General features: G+C 37.9%; 1 protein-coding gene across 6 annotated transcripts; it reads right to left on the reverse strand.

Annotated features, from left to right (window-relative positions):
* Window positions 1-371: 371 nt before the first annotated feature.
* On the reverse strand, window positions 372-22,680 carry lmo7b (LIM domain 7b). Of its 6 annotated transcripts, XM_077519503.1 has the most exons (27): window positions 22,574-22,680; window positions 22,357-22,472; window positions 20,747-20,817; window positions 20,553-20,622; window positions 19,731-19,837; window positions 18,468-18,498; window positions 16,981-17,094; window positions 16,770-16,917; window positions 15,818-15,959; window positions 14,296-14,458; window positions 13,792-13,943; window positions 13,413-13,593; window positions 11,554-12,093; window positions 9,858-10,142; window positions 9,406-9,517; window positions 8,197-8,358; window positions 5,674-5,699; window positions 5,495-5,611; window positions 5,304-5,375; window positions 4,700-4,824; window positions 4,495-4,539; window positions 4,317-4,369; window positions 3,166-3,340; window positions 2,924-3,097; window positions 2,748-2,856; window positions 1,268-1,370; window positions 373-1,040 (listed from the first exon to the last, which is right to left on the reverse strand). In XM_077519503.1, the coding sequence occupies exons 2-27, from the start codon at window positions 22,423-22,425 to the stop codon at window positions 1,018-1,020; spliced, it is 3,369 nt and encodes a 1,122-aa protein (XP_077375629.1). In that variant the 5' UTR covers window positions 22,426-22,472; window positions 22,574-22,680; the 3' UTR covers window positions 373-1,017. The 6 variants fall into 6 exon arrangements, 5 of the variants coding, with proteins under 5 accessions (XP_077375633.1, XP_077375629.1, XP_077375628.1 ...); XM_077519502.1 differs by lacking the exon at window positions 22,574-22,680 and having other exon boundaries at window positions 22,357-22,552; XM_077519504.1 differs by lacking the exon at window positions 22,574-22,680 and having other exon boundaries at window positions 5,495-5,602; window positions 22,357-22,551.
* Between the last annotated feature and the right edge of the window lie 2,056 nt (window positions 22,681-24,736).

The raw sequence follows: 24,736 nt of genomic DNA on the forward strand, positions 1-24,736 counted from the left end.
TAAGTGCTGTCTCAAATATTCTTCAATTTCAATAGTATAAAATGTATAGGATCGTTTGTAGAGAAACGTTTCTTGGAGGAGCAATATGGCGGCCTCGCGACCTCAAAAGTCAGTGATTACTATATAACACTAAACAACTAGCATGTACTGCATCAGGAGCAAGCTGGGGTTCCGTATCTTGCTCAGTCACTTGATCTACCCCCCAAAAAACTGAAATTAAAGCCAAAATGTTCCAATATTGATTGATGAGACAGTTGATGGAAAAACACTAATAAAAGGTTGTGTTCCAGTCTTTGAGATTTTATTCATGACAAAGTAAAACAGTAGAATTTATTCCAACCTTTAAATGACAAAAAAAAAAAAAAAAAAAAAAAAAAAAAAAATCCATTGTACAAATCTTGGAGAAAAGGGGGGGCAAAAAAACACGAAAGCATTTTAAATCTGTTATGGCATGAGAAGCCACATTGGGGGATTTCAAATGTGTTGCTTTCCAAGTTTAATACAAACAATACACATAACAGATTAACATGACAGTACTTTCATCTTTGAAATAACAGACACTGACAAATACAGTGCAAAACTGTACTACTTGCACCAACTTCGAGTGGCTGGAGTATTGCTTTGTTTAGGAAATGTGCCCCCTGGTGGTACACATGTATAGCAAAACCCAATAAAAAAATATATATAAATATACAGTACAAAACATTGCAGTTGTCAATGTGTCATAGTACTATACCAATGTGCACATGGTGAGATAACATTTAAAAGAGGGAAAAGTGCCCTTGTACAAATTTAAACGTGCTTCCAAACAGGGGTTGTACACAATACATGGCTATAGCTAGGTTTTAGGTTCCACAATAAACAATTATATTAGAATGAAAATAGACGCTAAACAATTTATTGGATAATACATTGAAATTGATAAAATGTTCTACTTGTCATGTAGACATTGTATTCATCCAGTGTCGAGTTTCCCACTCTGGAGCTTCCTCGACAAGCACGAGTGCTTTGTTCTCATCATATGAATGTGGAATTGGTTGCTAAAATGTCAAACAAATACATTTGGTTTTACATGATATAAACACCAAATGTTTGTGATAAACTAGTCAGATCAGTTTTAAGACTCAAATTACTTGCATGTGAAATGAATCACTTGCATGTGAAAAATAACATCTACTGTATGGATGGATAGTTAGTTAACCTCAAAGTATAATTAATTTCTGAAAAGTTGAGATGGCCACTATGTAAAAAAGTAACTAATACTCACACTTCAGTTGGAAATAACAGGGCTCACAGTATGGTTTCTTGTTTCGGACTCGAACCTGTACTGCAGTGTCTGTTTTTCCAAGATATTGCTGGCAGCCCACACACTGAGGAGGAGGGAGAAGTGAGAAAAAAATGAAGTCCAGATGACAAAAATAGGGGCCTTTGTTTTAATGCACACACACATTTATTTATTTTTTAATAATGACATAACAGAGATCTGTTTGCACATTAATTATAGACGCCATATCGTTGCTAAAAGAAATTCATATTAAGGTCTTATAAAGCTGAAGGTTACAAAAGGTGAGTCAAGTTTACGTCTCCATTCTAATTAGGTCTGGTGAGCTAAAGTTGAAAGCCAACTTCTTGGGACATTTTGACAACTGCCATCTAAAAAGAGAACGTGGACAGCACAGGTTACCTTCCTCCTGACTGATCAAAAGACTGAAACTTCAGTTCTATGCCATCACTCATCACAAAAAGGTATATTTAAAAAAAAAAAAAAAAAAAACGTCTCTGGAAACTGTACTCAACTAAAACCAGAGCATTTCAAATGCCCTGTAAAATAAAAAATTCTGGTAGCATTAATAGGATGATGTTTACGTAAAAAAAAAAAAAAAAAACAGATGACCACATGACAACTAATGTAGTATAACAACAACAACAACAACAACAACAACAACAATAAATAAAACAAACTACTAGAAACTGGGCAGCTTCATCTCTCATCACGGTCAGAGCGGTTGTGGTTGGCTATACATTTTAGTACCTGAGCCTTCAAGTGGGGACTTTCCCAGGATGCAACTATGCCATCTGTGGCACTTCAGCATTAACATTTATCCAACAACATGACAAATACTTAAACATTTGAGTTAAATGCATCATACTCAGAATTTGTGATTATTACCATTATCACCACATTACAATTAGTTTTTCCAAAATCATGTTCTAGCACTGCGAGTTCTTTTACCGATGGTAATTCTAGTAAACTACTTTTTATTTCTTGACTCTTAAACATATTAACTTAATTTGCCTTTAACTTTATTTTGAAGATTAAAAAAAAAAAGGCGAGAAGAGAGAAGAAGAAGAGATGAAGAATAAGAGAAGGAGAAGAAGAAGAAGACGAAGAAACATAAGAAAGTTCCCTTCACCATGTTTGTATGTCTTACAGCAAATAAAAATAAGAAAAAAAAACAAAAAAAACTTTACAATTGGTGCCATGACCCGGATACCACCCTGAGACAGCTTTAATCACAGCCGAGCGGTGCATGGAGCAATTTTCAGTGCCATTATAATCATAAGTGTGTATACAGTGTGGAAGGACAACTACACTAGTGAGCGACCCTTCAACCTAGTGAGAAAATCCTTTCAGCCGAAGATGAACAGAGGAGAGCGTTGAAAACAGCCATTCAAATCCGACTGCATTTTGCCAGTGACCTACACTCCGGTGAGCACACCACAACCCTGGTTTGTTAACCTCTCACCTGAAAACAGGCAAAATGGAAGCAGAGACTAAGGGCCTCGATAACCATGGCTGCCCCACTACTCAGGTGACCGCCACACATACAGCAAGTTCTCCTTCCACTGACTATCCTGGCACAAAATAAAATGACACCATATGACGACGAGGATGGGAAAAGGGCTCAACTGTTTGCATTACCTGCCAGGATCAGAGTCCGTGGTCGTTTTTCTCTGGGATGACCTCCATCCTGTATTGGAACGGGTTGAGGAGTTTCTACTTGGGCCGCAATAACCCGCAGCAGCCGAATGTGGTCGGGGATAACCCGTGGTGAAGGTTGAGCGAGGCGTTCCGAGGGTGTCAAGAGACTCGTACCTGCGAGCGCAATTGACACAGCGGATTATAATAAATAACAAATGAACAAATAAATGGCAGCTCTCAACCTCTTAAGCGGCGTTCCGATGTAGATGGGCTCCTTGTAAAAAGTGCTGCTACGCTGCTGACGTATCCAGCTGTTGTCAGTCAGAAGTTGAGTTCTCTTTTTCATCTCCTCCAAGATTTGCTGCCTCTCTAGCTCAGCCTTGGAAAGAGATTCTTCTTTCCTTTTCCTCACATCATCTGGACAATAAATAAAAAAAAAGTTCAACATCTATAACAGTAAGAATATATGGAGGACCAAAACTGCCAAAATTAAAAATAGACTAAAATAAATAAATAAGAAAACAAACACGTTCATAACAAATTTAATTCAAAAATTAAATACAAAAAATAAAATATAAACGGGGGGGAAAAAATATCCATATATGAATAAAAGCTAAAAAAAAATAAAAAAAAGATTAAAAATATATATAAATATAGTTAAATATCAATAAATAAAAACCCTCTGTTCTCACATTTATTTCATGCTGAGGATGCTGTCAGGATGAAATGTTAATCAAATGAAGGCGGAGTCCAACCCAAGACACATTTAGGACCGCTCCCTCACGTGAAATAAATAAATGGGAGAGTAGAGTATTTCTATTTATGTATGTATTTTTTTGAATCTATTACTTATGTATTGATTTTTGCTTTCATTTTAATTTCTATTAATTTTTTTTAAATTTAAATTTTCAATTATATTTTTATATTAGTTTTTTATTTTCACTTTTACTTCCATCCATCCATTTTCTGAACCGCTTGCTCCTCACAAGGGGCGCGGTGGAGCCATAGCTCAGCTGGCCATATGGGCAGTAGGCGGGGCGCACCCTGGACTGGTTGCCAGCCAATCGCAGGGCACACAGAGACGAACAACCATCCATACAAGCACACCTAGGGACAATTCAAAGCGCTCAATTAACCTGCCAGGCATGTCTTTGGAATGTGGGAGGAGATCGGAGTACCCGGAGAAGACCCACGCAGGCATGGAGAGAACGTGCAAACTCCACCCAGGAAGGCCGGAAACTGGTCTCGAACCTGAGTCCTCAGTACTGGGAGGCGGACGTGCTAACCACTCATCACCATGCCGCCCCACTTTTACTTATTTAGTCATTTATGCATTTGTAGTTTTGGTCCTCCATAAGAATATAGATCGTTTACAAGGAGAAGTTGGGCTAACCTTTTGGCTGTTTGTATGAACCAGATAGTGCTGGAGTAGACATCGACTTTGCCCTAAGGGAGGGGAAGAGACTCAATATTTGCAAACATTGGCTGAAAAGATTGGAGTAAAATAAAATGTTGCAAGTAATACATTGGCTGATAAGGCGGCCAAGGATGGGAAGTCTATTTGTTCTGACCTGTGTGCAAGAGAGAGCTGCGCAAAGCCAGAGGCCCCCTCAGCCCTGAAGTGTCATATTAGCATTAAGTCGTCAAGAGGATGGGGGGGATAAAGTCAAAATGAGTAGTGAGCAGGTGATGAAAAGTGGGCTAGCCAGTCAAAAGTCAAATTGTGGTAGTGAGCATTCTTTTAAAATAATAATAATAAAAAAAATAAGGCTTTACCAATTCTGTGTGTCTTTGTGTTGTTTAAGCCCGAGTTCTTCAGGGCTATGCTCCTTTATTTTGGTCAATCCGTGCGGAGGAATCCCCCCTGGAGGGGTCTCAACATTGCACATTCCAAAGTTATTCTGAAACAACAAATTACATTTCTGTAGAAACTTGAACACAGGGATGTTAAGTAGGTTGGAGAAAAAAAAAAAAAAAAAAAAAAAAAAAAAAAAAAAAAAAAAAAAAAAAAAAAAAAGAGAACTCCCGAGTTCCCACTGGATTCTAATCAGTACCATTTTTTTTGGGGGGGGGGGGGGGGTGTAGAGAGAGAGATAGAGAGCGCTAGAGATCGAGATCGAGATATAGAGATAGATCAGCTTAATTTGACACCTTCAATTTAATCAATGGTTCATTAAACCATTCCAGCATGGATCACTGGAGCCCATTGATGAGAATGAAAGAAAAGAAAAAGACTAATGGATGGATAGGATGTAAACCGTTTGGCCACACAGGAATAAGCATCTCAGACTGATACTCTAATTTACACAAGTAAATGTAGGCCTACATCAAATTAGAAAAACAACTTTGACTAGAGCATCACAGGCAGCCTCCTACACACCTCCTCAATTGCATCGCGTTTTGCCTTCTGCCACTCAGCCTCCAGCCTCTGCTGATCTCGCTCATATTGCACCTAAACAACACAACACGCACACACAAAAAAAAAAAAAAGAAAAAAAAAAAAAAAAAAAAAAAACATCTCACGATATTTGCGTCTTACTGACTCGCCAGGCTGCCGGTTGCAGTGTTTACCCGCAGGAGGCGCTCTTGTTCTTCCTGCCACTTCTGCTGACGCTTGTGGTCGCCTTCCAGGTCCCATGACCAGCTGGATGAGGAGGGGGTGAGGGATGGCACCTGGAGCTGCACAGACTGGACATGATCGCTCACATACACACACACAAGCCTCTCTTGATCAAATGGTGGAGACTTACATCTGATATTGCAGATTCGGAACCGCCTGTGTGAGGAAAAAGTGCCAAATTAAAAAAAGAATTAAAAAAAGGAACATTATAAATTCAGCATGCCACACATTCTGCAAAAACGGGGCTATCAGTGCAATGGAAATATTCGCTATTTAAATTGCTAACACAAAATTTTAAAGCTTCAAATATATATATATATATATATATATATATATATATATATATATATATATATAAGTAACATTTGGCTGCTAAATTTCTACCTTTAAGTTGAAAATAACATTTTTGAATCAGAGTATTTTTTTTCTCCCCCCCCCCCCCCCCTTAAACATTTTGTCGAGCCAACACCCATTTTACATGGGAAATACGACTTGGCAGTGTAACCCAGTCTATGAAATATTGTTTTTTGGATTAAAATTGTCATACACCCAATTTTCTAATTCATTTATTCATTTTTAATGGGAGTCAAGTATTGGATGGACAGATCGTTGCTATTTGCAAGCAGGTCCAGTGCCTATCCCCATTCTTTAGCATTTTCATGGTTAAAAAAAATAATAATAAAAAAATCTTTACTAAGTCAAATGCAGAATCTGATGGCATAGTCTGATATACAGTATGACCATACAATGCATTATAAAATATGACTGTTGAAGGCCCTAGTATAAGAAGTCAGAAGTGTAGAAAAGTTGGTCCCTATACTTTGCTAAATGTGTGGGAAGATTTCAAACATTTTTGAGTGCACTGTGGGAATTGTGGCCTTTTAAAGAACTTGTGAGGTCAGTAGTTCCAGATATTTGCTCACAATCACTATTAAAACTCATGATCTCAAAGTTGTTTGATCGGGTTGAGGACAGTCAGTCGTTCTACACCAAACACCAGCACAGACTTTCCCCAAAAGGCCTTGGTCAGATCATTTAACTAAAGCGGATGCCAATACTTTTGTCCCCATTTTCACAAATGATGTGACAATGCCCACCTTCACTTCCACTGAAGCAATTCACCCGAGTGCTTAAAACACAAGAGTGCCCAGTTAGTTTCCTTCAGGTGTTTATGCAGATTATAAAGACACACCGAGTTGAATAGCAGCGAATCAAAGCCTCAATAAAACAAGGCTTAAACCTTGTAGACAGTTCATTTTAAAAGACCTAGCCAATAATTTACTACTCCTAATCTGGGATCATGATGGCAGGATGTGGAAATATGTGCATAAATCAATGTACTAACCTGCTAATATAGCCACAGTTTTAATGTTCCAGCAGGGAAACATTTCAAATAAAGCTCCGGCATGACTTAATTGAAAGTGGATTTGCTCAGGGTCCGTTTGTGTGCCACAGAAAAATAAAGTTTCAATATCTCAAGAAGAAGTCTTATAAGCTTTGCACACAATGTAAACATGAGAACATTACCGCATAAGTAAACCGAAGAGTTGAACCCTGCAGAGCCTCAACGGGAAGAATCCATGGTAGCAGAAGACAAGACAATCATTTCAAATGACAATTTCTTGTAGAAGAACCAACCACAGTAATATAGTAACTTGTTATAGATACTGTACATACAAACTCACATTTTGACTAGTAGCTACCTGTACACCGTTTAACCCAGGGGTCAGCAACTTTTCCCGTCAAGGGAGCCATTTTAGGCTAAAATGTGTCTGGAGCCGCAAAACGTTAAGATTGTGATAGAGCTGCATCACATCACAAAAAAATATTTAATACGTACACATTTTCATCTACCTTTCCTCTTCTGTTTTTTGACTTTGTATGTGTACTTTTTCCAGACTATTGACATTTTTAGACTTTTATACCTGTCTGTCAAATTTCTGACATTTTTTATGGACATATTTTCTGCCTCTGCTCCTGTTTTTAAAAATGTTATGTCTATTTTTCCACATTCTACCTTTTTATATAATTTTTCTGACATTTTTGGCCATCAACTCTTTTTATGTTTTGGAACATTTTTATGATTGCTTTTTGACCATTTTCTTTCCTGACTTTTCTGAAACCAATGTTCTGACTTTTTGGTAATTTTGTGGACACTACGGTAATTTACGTAATTTATTTTCTTCTTTTTTTGGAATTTTATGGGTATTTTTTGAACATTTTCTTTTCTGCCTTTATTCAATTCTGACATTTTTTTTTCAATTTCATGGACACTATGGTAATTTTCTGCTTTTTTGAACATTTTATGGTCACTTTTGACATTTTTAGCTATTTTATTTTAAAAACTTTTTCATCTCCCTTTCATCCCTTTCTGACAAAAATTTGAACTGTAAATTTTTGAATATTTTTTTTAAATGTAAATCAATCAGTTAAAGACTATTGTATCTAAAAAAATAAAGAAATATGTAAAAAAAATAAAAAATAAAATAATTTCTACTTTTTTTTTTTTCTTTTTTTTGTAAGAGATCAACAGGGAGCCAGACGTGGCTCCACAGTCGCAGGTTGCAGACCTTTGGTTTAGGCTAATATAATACATGCCTGCATGAACCATCACATTGGTTCATCCTGGACACAAAAAGATCATATAACGCACCCTTTTTTTCATAACGTGGAACATCCATGGTACGAGTGCCAATTTGCAGGGCAGATGTCATTTTTTCCTCCCACGGGCTGGAGCTCATGCGTGCCGCCAGATCGCCATCAACAGTCGGGATCTCGTCATCTGCGCACAGCTGGCAGGGCTCCGCTGGGCCGCCTGTCGCGAGAAGGACGGCCGTCAAGAAAATGAAGATAGATAAGGGCACACACAGCACAACACAAACAAGGTACCCGCTTTAGAAACTATTTGCTCAGACCAAATGGAGAAATAAAAGTCGCAGAGCTGGGAAGAAGGCAGTTGCTCCAAAATGTTAATGCGCACAATTCCAGGAAGCCGCTTCTACTTTTAAAAGTGTGTCATGCGTAAAATTCACTTTCAATAAAAGCCGTTTGGATGGCACGTTTTGAACAATTGATGTGCTTTTGTTTTTGTTTTTTTCCAGGTACTCAACATTCTTGCAAAACAGTCTGCAGCTTCCACAAAATAAAAACTATTTAAATATTTATGGTTGGCTGGCTTCTAAATACTCTAAAAGCTGTATTGAACATACAGTAAACTGGAAACAAATCTTGAATATCATGTCACGCTAAATGCATTATGATCCTTTGTCTTAGCAATAATAGAAACCCTTCAGGACTAAGTTGGCGTGCAATAAAATGCATCTTTCTTAGCCATGGGAAATGAATTCAACTCATTTGCTCCCAAAAACATATAAAAACGTTCTAATTTCTATGTTTTATGTGTCACAAAGACGTATTTATACGTGTGTTTTTTTTTTTTTTTTTATGCCAGAGCATACAGATGCAGCCTCTCAACTGCAAAGAACAGTTGGAGAAATGGTAGTTATTACACAACCGGCCAGCAGAGTAAAGGAGATCAACCAGGATCATATTAGGAAAAAAAAAAAAAAGCTTAATTACAATTCTAAACAGATTTGTGAATAATGATGAAACTTAGCTATATACTAATGCTAATTGCTGCAAAACGGAAACAAATAGAAATATACTTTCTTTCCCTGAATAAAGAGACTTTAATCTTTCTTTAATCCAGTTAAATAGCCCCTGGGAATGAAAGGGATTGCTTCTGTGAAAATGGCTGGGAGCGAATGAGTTAAGTGACATCCAGCATTTGTGTAAAAAATGGATTTCTTTAAATCTTACTCAGGTCAAAAAAATACAGACCGATAACAGAAAAACATTTTACCTGGATGAGCACATTTTACCCTTGCTTGAGAAGCTTCCCAATGCTGGAAACCAACGTTCGGTCTACTGGTTGGTAAAGGAGCAAGACAGATCTTCATGTCTCTGTGGTCTACCTGGGGGGAAACACACACACACTTCAAGTTGATACCCACTGATCCAATGTCATGCGCTTTCCGGAGGGAAATTAGATACTTGAAGAGAACTGTTTCAGAAGTATAGTACATTTAAAAGTAGGTGAGAAGTTACTGTACATCAAAAGTCTTATTTACGGTAACTAAAAAGAAAAATCTGCTCTGTCTCATTCTTTTTGTCTCATTTAGTTTGAACAATGAGTTGGCTACCATCACTGTCATATGCACTACTAGTGTTGACAATGCTGTTTGACTCACTATTAAGTAAAAAGATAAATGTGTCAAAGATGCTGAATTGAGCAGCAGCAATAATTAAACATACCTCGGCGATATCGACGCTGGCACTACTTGGCAGACTTGTGGGTGCGCTGTGTTGGCGTTGCATGTTTGCACATTGTTGGGACTGAAGCTGATGGCAATCGGTCCGGTCAGAGAGACTCATCCACCCTCTCTCTGCTGAAGCAGTCTGCTCTACATGAGTGACCGCCTGCACTGGACCTCCTCTCAGATAAGACCTGGCGGTCTGTCTTTTGAGTGTCGCACTAGCAGGTGGGGAAGGAGTGTCCCCTCCTTCGCTAGACCTCGTCAGGCTCTGGTTGTCGTTTACCTGAGTGAACCAACAGAAGTGGATTTAAAACCAGCACAAATATAACGCATCACCTTGGGTACGCTAATAAGCAAGATAAAGACTTTCTGTCAACTGACACAGCTGCATATATTATTAATGGGGAAAACGGTACTCACATCACACAGTCAAAGCAGGCCAGCCACGCACAAAAGGAAACATTCTCTTATGTTAATTTCCATGAACGTAGCCTTTGCAGCCGCATGGGCACTACACATACCCGGACAGACTCTTAAATAGTCTCGAATTGATGTCCAGACTTGTTTAATAATGACCGATTAAACATAACTTCATTTTGGGTCAGGGCAGGACATAGTTCCTGTTTGATTAAATCAGAGGGTGAAAGTCAAAGTCAAGCGAGACCATCTTGCCTGTGGTAAGAGAAAATAACGGTAGTCAGAGCACAGCCTACGTTTTAGTGAGGATAATGGGGCGTGACTTGCACAGGTATAAAATAGAAGCCCAGAAGTACTGCTGTGTGAACTGCTTTGCTGTCTGATTGTTTTGTTTACAGCTCCAAAATATTATATTGTTCATGCAATTTCTACTACAACATCACAGAGCTATACTTAGTAGGCTAGAGGAGGGATGGAGGTAACAGAATTCTGTTATCATTTTAAACTTTACATGCAGGCTAATTGGTATAGAAATAATGGTACATTTGTAATGATAGCAAAAGGGATGCAAGCTGTTATGTTCTGTTACAACCAAATTTTTTTGAGAGGTGTAATTTTGCACAAGTGGCAGAATGCTGGATGGGTGGTTTACAACTACTTAATTGTGGCATTTAGGCACAAACTATGAATGTCAAGTTAGTTAAAACTAATTTAGAATCATTGCTATCTGAATATTTTGCACAGGAATTATTTTTGAATAAATGAAAGCTTTCGATAACTGCTTGTTGGGTTTATTAGATTAAAATCTTAATCGCCTTGAATAACCGGGGGTTGGGGGGAGTTTATATGAGTTTATTTTTGGCCATAATGCATAGCCATAGATGTAACTAATTTTAAAAAGTCTTTCACAAGGTAGTTGGTTCATTTTACTGTTCCATTGAGATGAAAATGACTCATGAAAAATATAATTTGGTATTTTTATAATGACCAATCATGCATGTTTCTATTTAATAATTGTTTTTCAGATTATTCTTTTTAAATATATAGACAACATAACAATGCATAGTAATGGCTTATTTTTTAGAACTATAACACGTGCTTGTTCAAAATAAATGCATACAGAAACCCAAAAACAAGCAAGGAACTCATACAAAGTATAGTTTTCAAACTATGTAAACAAATGCTTTAACTGTATAATACAATACTTCTACTAGTAATAATACTAATAATACCAATACCACCACCAAAAACAACAACGCTACATAGACAACACTCACATTGTACAGTGTTGCTATCTTGGCCTGCTTGGTCCCAAAGGGCCGAGGCGTGACGACAGACGAGAGGCGGCAGGAACCCTCAGACCGTTTGAAACCACGAGGAAGGCTGGCTGAGCACGACCAAGAAGCAGCTCTGGTCAAATACTTTCTGGCGCCTGCGGCGACCTGACATCTACTTTTGTCTCCTGACATTTCAGAAGGGCTTTCATGTCTCTCCAGTTCAGACACAACTTTCTGCTCAGAAAGGTCTCGGAAAGGAGCAGCTGAGATATCCACAGTGCTATCCGAGTCGGCATCATTTCGAGGAACTGGTGCGCCCAGAGAAGAGATTTGGGTTGCATCTTTTTCTGGCTGACTCACATCGGTTACAGGATGAACAGGAGCAGAAATGTCTTGAGCTTTGAACTGGGTTTGGGAGCTCAAAGTGTTATCTTGTGTTGGTGTGGTTACTGCTGCTCCATTTAATGCCAAAGACGCAAAATGGGTCTCCGCTCCCGTGATGTTCCCATCAGAGGCAGGCACGGCTCCGACTGAGTGCGCCTGAACGTCAACAACCAGAAAAGAGACATTACAGTACTGATATTTCAAGTGGAGTAACGATTTTCAATCGTTGGTGGTTATTGCGCACTATTTGATAAAGCTGAATATTCTAAAAAATACTGACCGACAGAGCACATAATGAGTTGTGTCATTGACAAACACTGGTTAAAAATACATAGCACCAGAGAATGGCAGTTGCCTTCATTTTGCCAAATGTCTCTTTAAAACTCAAGTCACAAGATTAATAAAATACGCAGTTAAAACAACAACAACAAAATGGTACAAACTTATCCTTTCCTACATCTTGTGTGTCAATTCTTAGACAGATACTTCACTCATTTAGCATTTTCAGCAGTACAAAGTTAACATTTTGTCTAGAATTAATGTGATAACTAGAGCTGTCAGAATTACTCAACAACTATTTTAATAATCCAGTAATCATTTGGAGCCATTTTCTTTTAATTTAAAGTTGTCCAAATCTTCTGATTTCAGCATAACAGTAATTGTTGACTGTTTTCTGTAGTCCTTCATGAAAGAAGACCAATTATCTTCTGCGTTTAATTAAAACAAAACATTTTCAAACGTCTGTTTTATACTTTGGAAAACTGACCGAACCAGTAACATGTCAACATCAATTCCCCTTTTTTAAAAATTACTATACGAACACAAAGTATGAAATAAACACTAATCACTGGTTAATAAACAGTAAGCAGAAAAATGCTTTTGTAATACACTTTAATGCAAAATCAAAATAAATCTGATTAGTCATTGAATAATCGATTAAAAAATTTTCAATAGTGACAGCACTAATGATAACTTAATCTTCATGTATAATTACCAATAATACCTTTAAAAACACATTTTGCCACTTGGTGCTCAGGAAAAAGGAAACCAGTTACAACGAATCATGGCTCACCTGTTTTCTGGGTTTGGTCATGTGACGACAGCACACTGAGCCATGATTGGTTGTTACTTGTTTCCTGAGCACGCGTTTTATCTTCATTGACAGCAAGTAGCAAAATGTGTTTTTGAAGGTATTACTTGTACATGAAAAATAAATGTAATAATTATTTTCAAAATATCTTCTTAATGCGGAATATGACTAAATGAGGCAAAATGGGGCAGCAGCTTTACTGAGCAACATGAGGCAGGTCACTGAGGAGGCGGGGGAAAACCACAAAATTTGATTTGTGAATTAAGGTTCGTTGTACACTGTGCTGTTGACAAGATGTTATCTAGCTTCAAAACATATGTCAAATCTGAACAAAATGTGCAGTCACAGAACAAAAGAAAAAAAAAAAAAAAAAAAGTAACCTTACCTGAGCGGGGGAAATGTCATGGTGGCTAAAAGAAGAGGCGGGGCTAAAATGCACCTCGGTGGCATAGCTTCGAGCCAGCGGAGCTCGACGATGTGTCCGGAGAAAAAAGCTGGAGAACTTTGATGGAGAAGTGGAGTGAGAGTGCGGGGCAGGGCTGTGCCTTTGTGCTGACAGCTGGTCTCTGGGGAATTGGGATGTAATGGAAGACGAGTCAGAGTCATGAAGGCAGCAGAAAAGATGGAGGATGTGTCACATTACTGGACTTCACCATACAAGTGAGGTCAGCAGCCTCTCACACAAGTTACAAAACATGTGGCACATTTTGCCGGGTATGCTTGCACTCGCACTCACCCCCCCCCCCCCCCCAACATCAACTTACCTTTCTAGCTGCGCACTGTGGTGGGTTTCCTTCTTTACAAGGTCGCTCACAGCTCCATCGGTCATCTTGTTGATGACATGTTCTCGGTCCACAGACTTCCTGCGGAGATTGGACTTTGTGTTCTTGCGATGGTTCTTCCACTTTGTCAAGGCCTGACATGGGCAAACATTGTATAAATATTAGGGATGTTTGATACTGCCTTTTTACTCAAGTATTCAAGCAGAGTTGTTGCCGAAACCAAATACTGATACCATGAGAACATAACTGGAATAAAAAAAAGCTAATTAGAAAGATTATTTTCTATTCTTCTCTTTCTAGTTCCTTCGTACCTTAAAATATGGCTGATATCAGCACTGATATCTGGTTTTGGAAGTAACCCATCCCAAATAATATTTTGTAAAGTGTATTAGTTACAGTATCAGACAAGCCAGTACGCCGACTGCAAGCCCAGTTTCACACAAATCAACTTCATTCCTTGTAAACGTTAACGATCATTTGACGTACATCTTGCCACCGGACTTCACTGTCCCTGGTAGCGCTGTGGCTCCTCCATTTCTTTTCTTGACTCCATTGAACTGCACCAGTGGGCTGGCTAGAAAAATCTTTTTCTGCGGAAACCTTACGTGAAGGGTAAACCGTTGGGATGTCACTCAATGATTTGCTCCTACTGCACACAAAAACAGGAGAAAATGAATGTAATGTTAGTAATCTATCAAATAAGTGATTGGTAACAACATACTCGATAAACTAGAGTTGAATAGATGTGACACTATTCCAAGCAGTTGTCATGACTCGAGTCATGAAGGAGGTTTGTTTGGGGTCTTGTCTCATGTCTGGGTTCAACGTCTGGGTCAAGTTTGAGTCCATGACCTGTTAAGTTGAGGTCATGTGTCTGTTTCATACTGATGTAACCAACATCAGGTTTCCGCTGATTTGATGTCAAGAATCTTTAATGCCATGTGATGTTGTGTGGTGTCAAGAACTATTTGTAATGCTATATCATGTTATGTGATGTCAAGGATCTTTAATTACTGGATCAACAGCCAATCAGATAATTCCATGTCAGTACTGGTACCCGCATGTCTAGCCTCAACCAATGAGATCGATTCACTGCCTATATAAGCTGTCTGAGAAAAGTGTATGTTGCCGGATTATTACCTCTATTCCTCGGTGCGTCTCCGCAGCCCAAGGGGGCTTGGCGTCTCGTGATTTTCATTGCATTCTCGTTTTTTATTTAGTCAAGTTATGTGAATAAATAGTTAAAACCTTATTTGTGTCTGCACTTTGGGATCCAAGCCTTCAGCACACAACAGCAGTATTTAACAGGAGGAAAAGAAAGAATGTTTGCAGCAAGATTTCTTGTGTAAAAGTGGATATCAAGCTTTTGCTTCATTGTAAAGAAAAAAAAGTGGAATATAAATGCGTTAGGAACTGTACAAACAAATTCCAGACAACCTTGATAAGAAAATGTCATGTTAGCACATTAGCAACATCTACTGGCTAGCTCTCTAAACCAACTCCCAAACATTGAATAAAAACAAAATCGGTTTTGTATGTCTTAAAAAAATAATAATAAAATAAAAAATAAATAATTAAAAACCTAGCCAACATTATAAATAATTGAGAATTCTTCTGACGATGTCGAGTTTAAAGCAATTTGGAGTAATGTGACTTGGAGAACTCCGCATGAGTTTACTGATTGATGTTATCACTGAAAATTCGTTTTGGGTAAGCCTTCTTGCATAAATACAACATTTCTGCATGGTGACCTTGATGAAGATATGGATTTGATTACTAGGAAAGCTAGCTTTTTATAAATGTTAACATTCAATCACCTTTGATAGCTACAGATGCCAAAGATGAATCTGAGGGTTAAAATGCTAAATTTGCGCCACCATCAGCTATCCTGAATGTTATTCTGCCACTTTAATTATGCACGAGTATTTGGAAAACAAAAATGGAAAATTAAGGATAAGCCCTTAACAGACAGAACAAATGCTTCACACTGTGACAAATCATGTAGTACCTGCTAAATGAAGTCTCTACTTTTCCGTTTTGCTCTTTCTGTTTGCTCCGTAGGAGTGGAGGTGGGATATCGCCTTTGGGCTGCTGCCGCCATGTGGTCTCCATCCTAAATACTTCCTCAGCTTCCGCATCACTTCCACAACCTTCGGAAGACAATATCACATACAGATGAGGGCTTACATTAGCGTGTGCTGCCTTTTAGCTGAAGCAAGCATGCAGACGTGCACACCTTTAGTTACTAGTGCTGTTCAAGTCTTCATCCAGAGCCGTTTTTCTAAAATTTGAGTCACTAATATTTGAGGTGAAAATACAAGCCTACTGTGTAAAGGTCTTTGGCATCGTTAGTTGGTATTTTAGCAAATCCATAAAATGTAACGGAAATAAAAGTGGGGAGTGCCGATTTTTCGTTGTATGTACTGTAGCTGGCTATTTTCTGGTTCATGAAGCACGACTAACAAAACAGTGATTTCATTAGCATTGTGCAAAGTGGATTATAGTTTTATATACAACTTCCGAGAGGCCGCTTGTAAGTCAAGGCATATGAAATTTGGTTTTAGTTAAATTTTATTAAATTAAAAAATATATATATATGAAAAATAAAAAGTATTAAAATCTAATTACAATTTATTAAATTAAAATATACTACAAATATAATATATTAAAATCTAATCATATACAGTATACAGTCTATACATATTTAAAAAAAATAAATAAATACAAGACAAGATGGCATTTTATGTCACTGATTGACATTAGTCAGCGTTCATATCTGCAAACGTTCGCAAGTTTAATGTCCATAACTAGAAGGACAACCTTTACCCCTTTGTAGTTATTTGTATTATGGACATTTATTGGTAAATCCAGTCAGACAGAAGAAGGCTTTGAAGTGAGAAGGACTGTGATGAAAGCAAGAATCGAAACAAATCTGGAGAACATCCGATACAAACGCGCACCTTCACTGTTTGCATGTGGGGCTCTGGAGTCTGCAGAATCCAGGCTGTCCACTGAATTCTCCCTCTTATGGCTCATTTTCCCCTCTTGATGACTGCCCTCTTGGTAGGCACCGTCTTTCACAAGCGCATTACTGCCCTCATCGAGAGACTGACGGAAGACGACAGCGTTAGCGTTTTTGCTCAAATACACAAAACAAGAAATGGATCCAACCTTGGACAAAGCCAATCCTAACAGTCCTTCAAAAGCTTTGAAGTTAAGATGAGCACCATTGTAGCAATCGTCGAGGTACGCCTTACGTCCCAACCAGTAGACTGTGATAAGAACCTGAAATAGAAGAGACAAATGTGTGCAATCACTTTGAAATTGTGGAACCAAAACAAAGCAAACTCTCTGCTGGAAGAAAAGGTTGCTATTTGCCATTTTATTCAATACTCGGCTTGAGAGTGTATAAAAAAAAAAAAAAAGTTTGCTACTTTTGGAAAATGTATTTTTTTTTGGCAGATGAAAGACCGTGACCTAAAAAGAAAAAGAAAACCAGGAAACAGACACCACCAGTATGCTGCATGAAGAAATGCTATGAAGAGCTCACAAGGTGTGATTTTTCTTACACTTGTAAAAATAAAACAAAAAAGCTGCTGCAAAATCTTAATGTTGCAGACAATGTTTTCCTTCTTGAGCTTCTCCTAGTCAAATTGAAAAGGAAGCATGCTGACAAATATCGGCAAAAAGCTGTGCAGTTTCATTATCAAAAATGTCATGTGGAAGACCAAACGTGATTGTGCACTGATGTGCGAATATTGCAACCCTGCGAGTTATACAGCGCCTGACTAACGTGGCATCAGCAAAGAAAACACATCTGAGGACAATCCCTGCAATATACATCAGTTGTTGGGATATGTTATTTATTTTCACAAAAAACTTACTGGACTTTTTGAATCTCTCATTTGAGATACTGCATTAGTCTCTGGTAACAAAAGAGTGTTTAATGCTTTAACGAGACTTTTATACAATATTTTATGTCACAACTGCAGTCATAATTAGAGAGAGGAAACCTGCAAGACCAACAAGCCAAGGGAAGGGAAAAGAAAAAAAAAAAAAAAAAAAAAAACTTTCTCAGAGGATTCTCTTACCTGCACTCTACTGCTCATTAATTTTACAATAAGAAAATTATTATGATTCAAAAACAGGTGTTTCATCACATCTCGAGTATGAAACAAAAACACTGAGTTGCATACCAAATATACTGTGTGTATTAAAAGTGCATGATCAAATACCTTCATCTAGCTGAATTTCAATAGACACAAATTGACCCCAATTGCCTAATAGAAAGAAAAAAAAAAAGAAGGGTACAGCCCTTTTGAAAGAGACTGGCCACTAACAAAGAGCCTCATTAATGTGTGCATGTGGTCAACCAGTGTGTGAATTCAAATGAGGCTTCTGACGCAACTATGCGGCTCCATCAGCTGAAAAACATGTAAAATAACAACCGTGCATGCAAGTCCGTTTCACGTGCCTCCCAATCAAAAGCTCGTGTGCGCCTGCTGGGTGAAGAGAACAACAGCTATTATGGCACCTTTATTCAATATATGCACTTTAGACTGCAGTGCTACTGCTACAGATTGGAGAAGAAATGTGTGACTTGCAAAATGTGACGAAAGTAAGAAACCTGGAAAAATAAAGTCACATATGTTACTTACATTTTTCAGTCTTCGACTGCTGTCATTTCGCCTACAATAAAGAAAAAGAAAAATGCCTGAATAGACTGATCATTGGGGGGGGGGGGGGGGGGGGGGGGGCGTCGTAGGTCCCTCATTTACATGGCACATTTTTGTATACATGTCCTTAAAGTAAAAGCAATGGTTTTGTTTTGTTTTTTGAAAATATGGACAGGCTCAATAATTTACAAAGGAGAATTGTGTTAGTGTAATACAGTTGCATAAAAGGTATATCTTCTTGAAAAGTAGAAGAAATTATTACGCAACCCCACCCACCCCAACTATAAATAGTAGGGGTGTGAATTGCCTAGTACCTGACGATTCGATTCGCATCACGATTCACAGGTCACGATTCGATTCCATACCGATTAATCCCGATACGAATTTATAAGTCGATTGTTGCGATTTTTTTTTCATTCAAATTTAGAAAATACTAATCAGTAAGCTTGTAGAGTGTAAGATTTATATGAAAATGTATTATTTATTTATCTGAAATTTCAGTCTTATAGAGGTTGTAATCTGTTTCATGTTTGAACAGCATTAAGATAAAATATTATGGCTTAATGTTCCGTTCATATAACATTCTTCCATTCTCAAGGTGTGAATCCTAACCCGAAGTCAGACGTTTTGTTGAATATTTTTCCATTAAAAATGGAAGTTTAAAAATCGATTCACACAAAAAAAAAAAAAAAAAAAAAAAAAAAAAAAAGGCAATGATGAATACCGAATGAACAATTCTGAGCTCTTAAAAAAATAAAATAAAAAAAATTAAAAAATAAATAAAAATCAATTTTTTTTTAATCGATTCGAGAATCGCGCGATGTAGTATCGCGATATATCGCCGAATCCATTTTTTTAACACCCCTAATAAATAGTATCATTTGTGTATAAAATTGTTCAACGTACACCTCTACGGATGAGCTAATTCTTGCACACTGACGATGATAGCGACACTGCCATCTACTGTAATGGATGTTTAATTACTTTATCATAGTATAGCTTAAAAAATAAATAAATAATTAAATAAATTAAAAAAAACAAAAAAACAAAAAACACTGGGAACACACAACCACCCCACCCACCCAACACAAACACTCGTCATCGCACTGCGCCCGCCCAGAGGGGCTCAAGCCCCTATTTGAGAACGACCGTGTTAGGCTAGTAAAAAACAAAACCAAACAAAAAAATTAAAATAAAATAAAAAATAAAAAATAAAAAATACATAAAAATAAAAAATAACCACACCTGGCTATTGCTCGAGTTGACAGGTCCTGCAGGTCTCCTGGGTGAAATAGCTGCGACTCGTTCAATCCCAGTTTCCCACAAGCTTTTAGAAAAACGTTTATGTTATCCTGTGGATCACAATTCAAAACAGATAAGAAACATTAGCAACTGAAGAAAACATTGTCACTTAGAAATCGAATGTGTGCCAAATCCACAACGAACTTAATTTGTAAAATGAAATCACTACATTAAAGAGGAGTCAACATTAAATGTTTTATGAATTGCTGGTAAAATAATTATTGCTGTATATTTGTAGAACGTCTTTTTAAATGTGGTATTTGCTCCAACTGATAACAGATTGTGCCACTGGTCACAATGTGGCACATTACAAACTGCCTGTGGGAAATTTGTACAGTATGTTCAATATGTAGGGGTCGATTATTTGCAGCTAACGTACACTATCACCCTGAATATCTCAACCACATAAGCCCCTGTCTATTTATTGGGCCCGGTTGTTGGCACAGAAATTGATTCCTCCCCCATCAGCTTGCTTTGGGCAGTTGTAGAAATTTGAATTAAGCCGTGTACACAGCCTGGAGCCAAAATCAAAATCTGTCTGCGTTAAAAACAACTTAACATATTCAGACGTTGGGGGTCATCACCCTGAAAAAGGAATATCACAATCATTTGCCCAACTGCAGCACAATTTCTCCCAAGGCGTTGGACACGAATCTACAACAAATGTCAAAGCTCCCTGGTGATTAGGTGCCATCTTACTCGGATAAAGTCAAATAAGCATACTTTCCACAAGGTTATACTGGAAATATTGTTTCGAACACTTACCAAGCCAGCGATGGGAGTAGCAAGTCGGTTCAGTTTTTTAATGATTCCAGGTTTTAACTGGTTGATCAGGCTAAGAGGAAGAACAAAACAGTATTTAAAATCTTAAACCATATAGTATAATTCAGCAACATTTTATCAGTAAAGGTATTAGCCACAATTAGGCTACGTATCAACAGAACAACATGAGGACTCACTCGCAAAGCAGGACTCCATTCTCAAGAGCTGCTCGGAAGTCGCTGCAGCCAAAACTTTTTCCAGTTACCTCCTAAAATACAAAAAGGCAAGAGAAATTGTGTAGTTCAAAACATCGATAATACTTTGATCCTAAGAGGAGCCATCCCAGAGGGATCAATAAAGTCAAGTCTAAGTCTAAGGAAGTTTGGTCTATGGCCCGCATCCATTTGAGGTAGCGTCTTCAATGTTAATTTACAGATTGAAGCCCAGAAATACAACAGAATTGTTATGAAAATGTCACACGTGAAGGGAGAATGGGCTCGTAACTCAACAGGCTGTAAAAGAATGCAGAAAAAAAAAAAAAAAAACACTTCAAGTGCAGAAAAGTTAAACAAAGCCCAAATTATTAATGAGAGCAAACAAGACTTAGTAATGAGGACACAAAATGCCATTCAGCTCAACAATTAACAGGAATCTGCTAACACTTCGTGTGTAGTGCCATTATTAATAAGGCAGTGCCAGTGGCCACACCCCGAAATATATTCTCATTTATGCTCCATTCTGTCCCAGCAGGATGCCTTGTTATATGCAAATTAAGCAACGTTCACACAACATACATGCCCCAAAAACAATTCTTCAGACAAGTTCAAATTTTTTTTTAAATTAATTTATTTATTTATGTGTTGCTCTTGGTGCTGAGGATTTCACCCCCAAGGAGGACGCCCTGTTGGCTTTGCCCTTCGCACCCCCCCGGGCGATACCACAATTACTTGCAAATCAAGTCGTCTTCATACTCTACTGGCTATGGCACCAATCTTACATTGATCAAAGGTCACATTAGACAATGAATATCTATTAGTTGACTGAAAGCTGCAAACGTACCTGTAAAAATATTCTACATTTGAAACCCCCCCATCATCAATCCACAAAAGTTATTTAAGTCCAATATTGATTAACAAACTGAACTGTTTAAATAGATGACACTGCTCAGACTCATATTTTGAGTCCAAACAATCTCCTCCTACAGTTTATCCTGCAAAACATTATTTTGCAATTTTTTGATGGGGTTTGGCACAGGGTCTATTTAGAACAACATTCACAAACTAATTAGTATCAATACGCCCTGGATTCCTCATGCCTGATACACGCACGCGCACACTTCCATCCTTTTATTTGACAGGGCCGGGGAATGCAAGATTGGCATGGGCTTTCTGCCAACCAGCGATGTGCACACTCTCATTATGATCCAGTAGGACAACTGACACCCTATTTAGAGTTGGTCAACATTTACTAGGGTTCGTTACTTTGAATTGATTGGCCGTCCTGCAGATTTGAAAAAATGTGCAATGCTTGGACAGCAGCCAGTTCAAGGAAAGTAGAGCATTTGAAATCACATTCACACAAATCTGCATTAGTATCAATCACTCTCTCCAAAAACAGGTTGACTGAGTAATACTCATTAAATAATTACAGAAATTGTAGTATTCATAAAATAATAAATTAACGTATCGCCGTCATCATAAGCACACTTATCGAGTTTTCGAATGAACCAAATAAACGTACACGTGACCGGTTGTGTTTTGTACGAACAAAATAAACCAGGGCAAAACTAATTGAACATCTCACTCACCTCAATCCAACGCTGAGCCTCATTGAAGGCATCTGCGCAGCTGTAAGTGCTTTGCTGGCGCCACTCCATTTTTTGCTTTGGCTCTCAACGAGCAAATCACACAACAATACTGAACACTGGCGCACACAAGACAAACATTGGCAACACGTTTGTGCCTCGCCGGGCAAATTGATGGAACGCAAGATGCATCAAATTTATATTGATGTTAAGTGCTCACCAGTTTGTGTTCCCCGCTAATTGGCGTCCAGTTTGGTAAAAGGAAGTGCTCGTGTTACCGCAAACCAATTGTGTCTCAAAAATGACGTTTGGAGGACGGGACAGGCCACCGCCCACTTTGAAGCCACGAGAAAAGTTTGGGGAGTGAAGTGGAACAGGTTCCCCTAGCGGCCTCATGTGGAATAAAATGTGACGCCTTGAATAAACCACGTGCTTATCAATTAATTTATGTGCTGTAAATCACAAGTCCACAACCATTTCCTCATAAACCGGTGAGACATTTTACATCAAGTACTGCACCAACTGAAAAAAATACTTCATTCTCCAAGTACCACCATCATGACTAAGTAGAGTCTACCTAACTATTCATTAAATTAAATTAGAATTGTGTTACATGTAACACATTCTGACAGCTGAATTTTTCAGCTCAATTTTGTAACCACTGTTAAAAAAAAAAGAAGAAAAAAAAAATCGGGACCCTGTTGGGAAGCCAACCCTCCTCTGAAACCTGACTACTTTAAAACCAGAGGTCACAAATGTTAACAGCTGATTTTTTTTTTTAAACTCTATTTTAGTGTTGTTTTATGATTCACTTAAAAATGAAAACTTTGGTCTTATCCTCGACTTGAAGTCAAACAAACAACACTGCCCATGTATTTAATGTGTACACTTCAGTGTTTACAGTTGCTTCATAATTGTATTACATTTACTTCATGTCCAACTTTTGACTCTTATTTTGAAGAAGAAGAACGTGAATGGAGGTCAAGAAACGAATTGCAGTAAAAAGGGTGAAAGTGAAATGAATTTCATTCAAGCATTTTGTTTTACTAACATATCTGTTGCATTATAGCTGACCGCCAGCAGATGCTGCTGTAACTCTGCATGGATAATGTTAGGGGAGAGGGTGTGAGGGTGTTATTATGTTTAGCTGTATTGTACAGTACGGTAAGAATATTGGAGCTGGCAAACCGGCGAAAATGGACAATGATGGCAGTCGGGTTGTGCAGAGATGCTGTATGCCGGGTGTTTTCCATTTGCCTGCTCTCTTGGGCCTTGTATTGTATTAGTATTAGAGGAGGGATGCAATCCAGCCAGCAGGACTCACTTTTCAGTTACATCCTTTGTCGTCACTATTAAAAAAACACCAGCAACATCGACAGCTACTCTCCTTTAAAACAACAGAACTACACAGTAAAGTAAAAAAAAAAAGAAAAAGCACTTTTTTCTTTTAAATGGATCTCTTTGTGCTGTACTTATGTAGAAAATCATGTGTCCATTGTGTTCTTTTTGTGAAACTGACTCTATAAAAATAAAAAGCCAAAAGCTACCAGTTAATCATATTAAAGATATTGTTGCACTGCACTTCATCCCCTCCGCTTCATTAATAACCTGATATGTCTGCAAGCAGGCTTATATGAGATATTTTACACCATGAGTGAATGTGAGTGAAGTAATATTATACTTTAGTGCGGGAGACTGCATTAGCAAATCATTAGGGTCATGCTACTCACATTTGAGATCATTAGCTGCAGAGTTGACCTCCACGCTACCATTTGCAAAGAGTGTGAACAGTGAGAGGGAAAGCCAAGCTTGTCATTGAGCACTATAATCAGCTATTACCACTGTTTTTATGTATATACAGTATGCATGTATAATCCAGGAGGGTATGAACTTGAAAGCAAAATGAAATAATATTTCAATTAGCAAATGCTGCTCATGTAATAATCTATTCACCAGAGTAGGCTACATCAAAAGGAAGACAGACATAAAATAAGTCAGACTAGGAGGTAGCAATCAGCAATGTGCTTGGGCAAATTACAGCATGGGACACAAATTCATATTCACACTAACTGTATTAGCAAAAATTGATGTGCACTTATTACAGCCTATTATAACACTTATTATCGCAATTACCAGAAGCAGAAGCTGTGCTGAAGTCTGCAAACATATTGATAACTGATCATTCCCTGGTGCCAGTCATGGTGGCCAACTTTTCTTTAATGATGATTTATATTGTACATTATAGCAACTTTAAAAAATTAGGGATGGACGATCGGTATCAGGTTGATACCTGGCTTTATTCCAAGCCGTATCGGTGAATTGTTGGCTCTTGATTTGTTCTCCACATTTTCCGGCAGTTCCAAATTGAAAAATATAGGGAAGC

Source organism: Festucalex cinctus, chromosome 4 (genome assembly GCF_051991245.1).
Source record: "Festucalex cinctus isolate MCC-2025b chromosome 4, RoL_Fcin_1.0, whole genome shotgun sequence".
Lineage (NCBI taxonomy): Eukaryota > Metazoa > Chordata > Actinopteri > Syngnathiformes > Syngnathidae > Festucalex > Festucalex cinctus.